Source organism: Glycine soja, chromosome 3 (genome assembly GCF_004193775.1).
Source record: "Glycine soja cultivar W05 chromosome 3, ASM419377v2, whole genome shotgun sequence".
NCBI classification, from domain to species: domain Eukaryota; kingdom Viridiplantae; phylum Streptophyta; class Magnoliopsida; order Fabales; family Fabaceae; genus Glycine; species Glycine soja.
Genome location: NC_041004.1, coordinates 41,274,851 through 41,284,886, shown reverse-complemented (window position 1 = coordinate 41,284,886; position 10,036 = coordinate 41,274,851). Strand labels below are relative to the sequence as shown.

General features: G+C 27.3%; 1 protein-coding gene across 1 annotated transcript; it reads right to left on the bottom strand.

The window, feature by feature from the left end:
• Nucleotides 1-1,022: 1,022 nt before the first annotated feature.
• Nucleotides 1,023-8,194, bottom strand: LOC114407095. The gene is made up of 11 exons (XM_028370064.1): nt 8,049-8,194; nt 6,753-7,124; nt 6,495-6,649; nt 5,839-5,912; nt 5,521-5,575; nt 4,366-4,440; nt 4,180-4,253; nt 4,026-4,074; nt 3,385-3,469; nt 2,414-2,506; nt 1,023-1,211 (listed from the first exon to the last, which is right to left on the bottom strand). The coding sequence occupies exons 2-11, from the start codon at nt 7,042-7,044 to the stop codon at nt 1,150-1,152; spliced, it is 1,014 nt and encodes a 337-aa protein (XP_028225865.1). The 5' UTR covers nt 7,045-7,124; nt 8,049-8,194; the 3' UTR covers nt 1,023-1,149.
• Between the last annotated feature and the right edge of the window lie 1,842 nt (nt 8,195-10,036).

Sequence of the window (10,036 nt, the reverse complement as noted above, 5' to 3'; positions counted from 1 at the left end):
TAAAAACTGATGAATTTTATTTTGTTTCAAACATTATGAATTACTATTTGTTTTTAATTTTTAAAATTGATATAAATAAAGAGTATAATTGATAATAACTAATCATTTTTGGCATGTATAATTAATTTTAATTCTTGCAAAATATATGTATGTTTATGTCATGATGGTAGAGAATACACTTTTAAAATTGCGCAAAAAGGATTAACCATAAATTCATCCAAGCACAAGATTAGCCGTAGCATTGAAGAGTGACATAATATTTGAAAGATAAATGAATGAGTGAGTTTGTTTACACTTATTGAAATAAATATTTATTTTAATAAAATAAGTAATTTTTAAATTTTTAGTATGTTTTTTAAACTATTTCTGCTTATAAAAATAATTTAATGCTTATTTTAAGAAAAAAGTCTTATTCGCTTCTCAAAAAATACTTATATGAAAAATATTTATTTTAAAGAAGTTTTTTTATGTTACCATCCATGAGTGGTCTCCCTCTCATAATATTTATAGTCTTAATTTTTTTTACATAAACAAATTAATGAAAGAGTGATAATTTTTTAAAATTAATCTTATAAAATTTATAATTTTATTTTTCATCATTAATATAATAAAAAATATAAGTAAAAATAGAAATAACAAAAATAACAATTATTCTAAGACTTTTTTTCTTTACACAATATGGAACAGAGGAGTACTGTAAATCTGTAATTCAATGTTTTATTTGTATACTTCCATATAATGATGTGTTTATTGTATCACTAAAGTTGTTTGACTAATAACTAAAAAAGTTAAAACTCTATCGATAACCTGCCAACAACACATTATGACTTCCAATTAATCCAGAAGGGAACACACTATCTATAGAACCTTAGCAATATCATTAGTCTTATCTATCTATCTACTTTAATGTTTAATACTTTATTTATGTATAAAATTTGGTATCTTCTACAAGGCATCCAAAATGTCTGCGGATGTAAGTGTCATCAGAGCAGACCCAGATTTTATCATTATAATTATTAATATAAAAAAGATAAATAAAATTAATTATAAAAAAAGGCCAGCTAAATTATCATGGGGACATAAATTCTATCTTGAAGAAGGAAAATTATACTTCAAAATGGGTGTGTGCCTACTAGGCCAGCTAAGACTCTAATGCTTACTGCCAAAACTCCACCACCTTTTCTTCTTTCTAGATCCACTTGATGGTATATCTGGATCAATAGGACAAAATATACACATGATTAACCAACTAATATCCAATATTTTTGACAAATAAATATATCATTAGTGTTGAAATAATTTCGGAACTTGTTTTTGAAATGCAAAATTTGAAGAAAAAAAATACCTACAGGACTGTGGCTAGCACAAGAGGTCAATAAGACAACCACCTTAGGCCTCTTTTAACTTATTGAATTTTTATATATTTTAAAAAGATTTTAAAATTATTAGATAATAAATTTTAATATATTATTTGTATTTAATTTGTTATGGAAAAATTATTAAAATTTCTTCTTTATCTAAATATAAAATAGAATAACTATATCTAATAAGAATAATTTTAAGAATTATTGTTTAATAAGAACATTTTAAGAAAAAATCTTTAACAAAAATATATTTAGAATTTTTTGGTTAATTTTTTTCTCTTTCAATCTATCTTTTTCATTGATGCACAATGAAAAAATAAATTAAAAAAAATTAACAAAAAATAATAATTAATAATATTTGTTGCAAAATCCATCTTCATCTTTGTTTTTAAGTTGAATTCAAATATTTTTTAAATAAATTATTAATAAGTAAAAGTAATTTCATGTAAAAATATGAATAACTTATCATAATATTAAAATATAATTATAAGTTCAAAATATTTTTTATAAGAATTTGAATTATAATATAATATAAATATTTTTTTATATAAAATAAGCATTTATCTTATGCATGGTGCAAGCTAATATATTATAAAAATTAATAATTTTTAATTATATATGTGTGCACATATGCGTGCGTGTGTAAATTTAAATTTTAGTGAACATCAATTTGGTATTAGTAGTTTAGACTTTTTTAAAAAAATTAAATTTAGTAAAAGAATTACTATCAAAATAAATTAATCTCCTAATAAAAGTATTGAACTATGTTAAAAAAAACTGTTTAGTGCATGTAATGTCAGTAGAATATTATTATTACTTCTTGTAATTATTGTGAATAATTGTTGAAAATAATTTTTAAAGATTACATTTTCTTAAGATTTAATTTAAGACAAACTATGTTATAAGACAGTGATTAAATAAGTTATTAAAAATAAAATGTAAAAAATATTCATTACTAAAATTTAATTAATAAATATAATTCACAATGTTAGAAGAATAAATAAAAATTGAAGAGTTATATTAAAGTCTAACTCAAATAAAAAACTTACCTAAAACCTCAAAACTTGTAGATAGAGTCTTGATACCTCCTTGGGGATAAATGGAGTTGTAATGCACCTCTGCCCAGAAACTCAGAAAAATCACTGCAACAAAAGAGACATATTAGCCAAGTTGATTATATGATGAAACTAAAATAATTATCTTAAAATAGTTAATACCGAAAGCAAAATATTGTCAAAATTCCGTGATGGATGTAGAGGGGGCTAGAATCCCATTCTGAGGAAGGGATGCTAGCCCCCCTCTTGGTATTTCTTGTATATGTGTATATATATTTTTAAAGTTGGGTAGTGTAAAATTATGTAAAATTAATTTTATTTGATATAAAATAATGATGGTTAAGGTTAGATAGTGTAAAATTATGCAAAATTAGTTTTGTTTGTTGTTATTATAACAATGATTATGATGATAACTAGTATAAAATTATATAAAATTAGTTGTGTGTTTGTTGTTATTATGATACCCATCAAAATTATATCATTTAAAATAAAAGTAGTTTCAATTTTATGTGTAAAAATAATGAATATTTTTTTAAAATATTACATATTATAAGTTAGACATACAAAAAATTACAAAAGAAAAAAATTTATTTATACAACAAAAAATAATGAACACAATTCATAAGTATGAAAAAACTATTTCAACAATTATCTTTAAAATTTCCACCACAATAAAACAGATAGAACTATTGCATCTTCTTATAAGCATGACAGCATTCCTTGGAAAGGAAAAAAAAAGGATAAAGTTAAATTATCATCAAGGCAACGTGAACAAAATATAGGAAGGAAATGAAAAAGAATAACAGGAGAGCAAAAAATGAAAATTTAGAAGATGAAAAAAAAAATGAAAAGTCTTGGTAGAGGAAAAAACCAGCCCCACTTGGTCTCAACTCAAGTAGAAAAATAGGGCAGGGCTTAGTGATAAGATGAATCATTTTTCCAGACCCATCATAAAGAAAACCAACCTTCTTTTGGCTTCTCAAAATGAGGAAGTATCTCTATGCAACAGGTGTCCTTGAAAGAAGTTATCACAAATATTCTCACACCATACTGGAGGAAAAAGAAAAAAGAAAATCAAATATATTAATATGAAGTAAAAAGGCATATCATTTCATAGCAAGTTCCAAATACTATTTTAAACTTTGTAATGACATTGTCTCCAAACACACAAGGTTAACAAACTTTATCAGACAATACCTCAAAGTTGATAATTCATTATTTAATTTTTAAATATTACAAACCTGCATTGATAGACTTTATTTACTAAACACCTTGTAATTTGAAGGGTATGATAGTCAAAACTACTACAACATCCAACAAATGATCCATTTTATAAGGAGATACAACAGGTAGTAGTCCATAGCCAAATTCAATCATCTTCTTTCCAGAAAAATTAAATATGATGACTATAACAAAATAATGGCCGAGCATAAAGCCAACAACCAAACTTGAAACAGCTAAGCAACAAATTGGGAAACTAAATGGTCACACTATCATTTAATTATTTCTAGATGTTTGACGAAACATTTTTCGTTGCACAGCAAATTGAATACAAGTACTATAAAAAAGGATATATGGAAGAGTAATTAAGTTGTAACAGTCATACCGAATCTGCAGCTGCTTGGAGAGTGACATGATCACCCCATTCGCCACTCCTAATTTCATTTTATGATGAAAGAAAAGGGACAGTTAGTTAACCAAAAACAAATTACTCATATGCATGCATGTGTGTGTGCACTCACTCAAAGAGAGATTATTACTTAGACATCTTGATCAAATAGTCATCATATTCCATGGGAACATATCCGTCATAAATCTCTGGGTTAGATTTAAGCTGATTAAAAACACAATTCAACAGTAAGAATCCAAGAATAATTGAACAAAATCATAGCAGATATTGTATAAACAAAACACGCATAAAAAAGATAATACAATAAGCAACAAACCTGATTGACAACTTGTCGTCTCACAAACACGTGCTGATCAGGTGCATGATACAATTGATCAGATAGTGCACGGAACTAGGGAGGAATGAAAATAAAAGAATTATTCTATGAAAACTACTCTAAACATAATTACTTTTGAAAAATATAAATTACTATTATGTGATTAAGAAAATTTTCCAGGTTAGGTTGAGGAAGCAGTTACCATAGTCAGTTACCGTAATCTTAAAAAAAATCAACAATCATTCACAATAATTACAAGAAGTAATAATAATATTCTATGAACATTACATGCCCTAAAAAAGATTTTTCTAACATAGTTTCATACTTTTATTAGGCCAGTAATTCCTTTTACTAACTTTAATTTAAAAAAAAAATGTATACACTGCTAATATCAAATTGATGCTACCTAGAACTTAAATTTACACATACAAACACACATACACACTCGTGCACATATGTAATTAAATATTGCTAATTTTTATAATATATTAGCACGCTTCATACACAAGATAAATGTTTATTTTATATAATAAAAAATTATTATATATGGAGTATTATATTATAATTAAAAATTTTATCAAAAAATATTTTGAAGATATAATTATATTTTAATACTATGATAAGTTATTTATATTGTTATATAAATTTATTTTTTACTTATTAATAATTTCTTTAAAAAATATTTGAATTTAACTTTAAAGATGGAAAAGATAGGTTGAAAAAAGAAAAAATTAACAAAAAAAATCCAAAAATATTTTTGTTAAAGATTTTTTAAAAAGTGTTCTAATTAAACAATAATTCTTAAAAAATTCTCATTTAATACAGTTATTCTATTTTATATTTAGAGAGAAGAAATTTTACTAAATCTTTAATAAAAAATTAAATACAAATAATATAATAAAATTTATTATCTAACAATTTTAAAATATTTTTAAAAAATATATAAAAATTCAATAAGGCCAACCGCTGTTGCCTTATTGGCCTTGTGCTAGCCACCCTCCTGCCTATAGATCAAAATGTTATATTTAGAGCAAAATCCTAATCACATAATAATAATTGATATTACTCAAAAATTGCAGTCTAAAGCAAATGATATCTACTCTGGCCCTGGATTTTGAGAAAATTGGAAATGAATGAACATTTGATGCAACACACCTGACAATTCCCATCACCTTGTACTTTGTGCTCCACGAAGTCGTGTAACTGCAATCTGTTTAAAATTTTGCCCAGTTTAGTTTGGCATGTCGAAGATACAAAATCTACACAACAAATAATTTTTCAACCAATAATTTATTTATAAACTCAAAAACAACAAACATTTCAAGATGAAGCCCATCTCTCACAATAGCTTAAGCTTTAATAGTGACAACAAAAAACAAAGAAAATAGTGAATATTCAGTTACTGGAGAAAAATGATTCACATTTTAGCAATTATATCAATTACTCAGAAAGAAAATCATTTGTGACTAATACCTATCCAGAAGCCTTTGATGATCTGAAGTTTCTTCATCAATTGAAGGAATTTCACCATTAATTTTTGGAACATGCTAAACAAGAAAATTAAGGCATTTTAAGCATCACTTTCGAATACACAAGTCTTATGACGGATAAAAAAAAATGAACATTCTAAAAATCATACTAAGTGAAAGGCAGTAGGTTGACAATAAAGGGATAAAATTCATCATTAAAAAAGAAAAAATAACAACAGACAAACATTTAAAACTGGGTGCTAGTGAAACCACATTGTAAGAAAACTGGATAAATTCAGTATATATTTTGTTATACTGCCCAAAAAAACGACCACTGCACGGTAGATGACTTAACCTGGAAGTTGCTTCACTCATCAATAAACATGAAAAATAATAAGCTGTAGGACTAAATGTTTCAGACTTTCAGAAACCAATAATTTAAAATTATGAAAAGAAATATTACTATCAGTACCAATTAACTTAATAAAATGAAAATGTAATCCTGAAAAAAAAAAAATACTAGAAGTTGACAAAAGTATAACACAGTGAATTATCTGCTTAGTACCTAAATGAGCATTAAAAGGTCACAAGTATATCTATTTATCGTTTCAATAGATGAGCCAAAAAGGAATATACAGAAGCAAATGAGGCTTAACATACATGAATTGGTATCATTTGACTCAATCTCCTTCCTACTTCATCATCAAGTGGGTAATTGTCAGTTAGCTCTAACGAATATTCCTCTGTTTCACAAGGACTAGAACATGAACTAGAGGGTTCTCCATTACCAATTCCTTCTTGGGCATAATCATAACCTGCATGTGTAAAATATTTGATTGAATAAATCAATACCCACTAAAATAAATAAACCCCAATCAAATATAACCAAGAAAAAACAGTTTACATCTTTAATGATACCTTCTGAACAATAGTTCACCATTGAAGAGCTATTCCAATCATATGCAGGCTGAGTATCAGGAACATGGAACTGTTGTTCACCTCCCTGTAAATATCCTGAATATTCGGCAATCTCTAGCTGTGAAAACTCTTCTTGAAGTTTACGGGTAATCATCCCATCAGTCTCTTCATTGTTACATTCATTATCATCCTTTTGAATTATGTTGCTATTGTATCCAGGACTATAAGCAGGGTCACCGTCAAGAAGATTGAGACCCCACTGAAAAACATCTGAATGCTCATATAAAGCCATCTCTAAACACTAATCTTGAAAAGGAATATGAATCTTCTTCTGAGAAAGTTGAAATGATTCGCAAACCAGAAAGAATACACCTGTACAAGTAATTTGTAGATTAAGAGATTGGATCATGAGATGTAACAAAGAAAATGACAGAGAGCTAGTTAGGAAGAAATCATAATACAGTTATCAGAGCAGGTACAATTCTTCAAAGTTTAACATTAAGGACCTAAAATGAACGTGTAGATGCAAATAATAACAATTTTGAACCTTTACATTTTATCGAATAAACACTCATCATGTCCTATATTTGGTACATCAAACATGATAATATAGACTTCTTTTGTTTCCAGCTTTTCATGTTTGAAAATTGAAATTCAAGATTTTAATCCACGTTAATTGGACCGGTTGAAAATCTCCTTAACATTCACAAACACAATCTACATGTTCTAGCATGATAGGTAGAAGAGACTACCTTTCATACACGTAGTGAACAAAAAGTTAAACTAACCAATGCAATAACCAAGTAGGCATAGTGTAGCATATTCCCCTTATAAAAAAAAACCCAATTGAAAGCTTTCTCCACGTTCAACTCCAATAGTAATATATAATCCCGCTAGACCAGCTTCCCAGATATTGGTCAATAAGGATTTAACAAATTGGAATTTATAAAAGTATTTGATAATCGCTTTCAACTTTCAACACCATCAAATATTATTGTATGATCAATGGAAACGTCCACATTGCTCTCCTTTTCAGAAGAACGAATTAAAATGTGCCTCCTCCAAGGATCTTATGCGTAAAAAAAAAAAATACAACACAAAAGTAGAAACTTTCTACCATCTTCATTCAATATTTTGAGATCAAGCAACTATTACACTACACCTCGTGATTACCGCTTACATCCATCTAAAACAAACTGAGTGTGTTCCAATAACATGCAGAAAATGAAACACTGAAAAAATAAAATAGAGATTGAACAGCACAATCAAATTGAACAGAGTTGAGAACTTTCCCACCTTCGATTCAGCACCAACTGAATTGAGAAAGTGCAGCACAGTTGAACAAGGAAAAAAAGAGGGTTGTTGAGGAAAAATCACTGTTCACATAGGGAAGGTACAATCGCAATAGATGACGACGATGGATGCATTGAATTGAATGAGTATTTATGATACGAATGGAGAAAAATTAAATAAAAAACGCACTTCAATTCACGCGCTTATATACGGTTTATTACGACGTTAAAGTTCGAACACCTTGGTTTTTTTCTTAGGTTGTATTAATTGTACTATGTGAGAAAAGCTTTTACTACAATTTTTCCTAAGCTCTGTTTATTTTGTGTTTCTTTTTATCAGCAAAAGGTCCATATTCTATAGTGAAAAGTCATGAAAATAAAATATAAGTTAATGAGAAACTCTTACATGTATTATTCTATTCACGTAATAAAAAATTTAACTCTTAACATATTGAGTATTTTGTTTCTTTTGTTACATTGTGGATATTTTGTTTTAATCACAGGCATAACATAATTCTCAATCCTGAAAATCTTCAAAAGGTGATGCTCTTCGTCTGTCGAGGATCTTGTGGAAACTTTGTACTATTTTTATTCTTATTTATAAGATTTAATTACATAATTTATTAAACTTAAGAAAAATAATTAATTTAATTTATATTAATGAATTATTTTAAATTTTATATATTTATAAAATTTTGATTGTAATTCAAAGGAGCACTTGTAAGATGACGTACTCACGTTTTATTTGATAGCTATTAACTTAAAAAAAAAATAGAAAATGATGTTGACAGGAATCAGGCGAGTTTGTTCTGGCTAGGTAAGAAAAGGAATTTTACATATCTTCTAATTTTTGTTTACTAGTAGAAAAATTTGTTGCAGGTAAATTAGTTTTTTTAAAAATAATTTTAAGGTTAAAAAAATGCTACTCGAATTAACATTTTTTAAAATATTAATTTTTAATTTTTTATACTTTCTTTCATTTTTTTCTTTTTTATATTTATCAAATTTTCTAATTATTGTTTTTAAATAAATAATGGTTTACATATCCAATTTCCTAGTTTTTTAATTATCCTTTTAAATATTTCACATTGAAGGATTAATTAGAATTTGAATCTGAATATAAGTTACTATTATTTGTACCAACCTTTGGTTGCCGTCGATCTCCTTTGCTTCTTCATTGTTGTTCTTTTTTTCAACCATATTATTCAAAGCGAAAACTTTGTGCATGCATTGTTGAATGTGAATATTAAAGACGAGGAAATGGTTGAATTCTTAACGTCAAAGATGGTGTTTAATCTAATTCAAAGGAGCACTTGTAAGACATCTTAACAATGAAGCTACAGATACAAAAGAATGACATCTGCAATGACGTTGGCGTTACAGGAGTGCATGGATCAAAAATAGGGGTGAATAAAAAAATTAGTTGAACTGGGTTGACTTGTTTGATTGAATCAGACCCAATCCAACAAATCATAATTGAGTCGGGTGAAGTCTGATCAACAGTTAAATGTTTTAAATAATATGAAATGAGAAAAAAAATGGAAAATTTTGAAACAAATGCACACTGGGGTCAGCCAATATGCCTATAGTGTATTCTATGGAAACCTATCGTCTCTCATGAAATTCATAAATCATTCATCTATAGCATCAATTTCCTCAGATGGCTTGGCCAGACAGAAGAAGCACCTATGGTAATTGGTAAGTATGCATATGATGGCACATGGCTGATTTATACACGTCGCTAGAGGAGATAGAAAGGTTGCACATTTTTTGTGACAGCATGGCATTGAAACTTGAAAGTATGCATGAGCTCTTACCAATCATAGCAAGTCTCTGGCTTATTAATTTGATTATATGTTTGTTATCAAGTCCTCGATCCAATATTAGTTGAAATTTAATTTCTTCCCATCTTATAGCTTCTGCTAGTAATGAGTTCATAAACAGCTCTATACAACATTGACGTGAAACGTCCAGTTTTAACATATTCAGGAG

Coding starts and splice junctions, on each gene's coding strand:
- LOC114407095 (XM_028370064.1), bottom strand. CDS start 7,044: ATGGCTTTATATGAGCATTCAGATGTTTTTCAGTGGGGTCTCAATCTT. Junction 5,576..5,838: donor CATCAAAGGCTTCTGGATAG/GTATTAGTCACA, acceptor AATTTTAAACAG/ATTGCAGTTACACGACTTCG. Junction 4,441..5,520: donor AAGGTGATGGGAATTGTCAG/GTGTGTTGCATC, acceptor ATTCCTCCCTAG/TTCCGTGCACTATCTGATCA.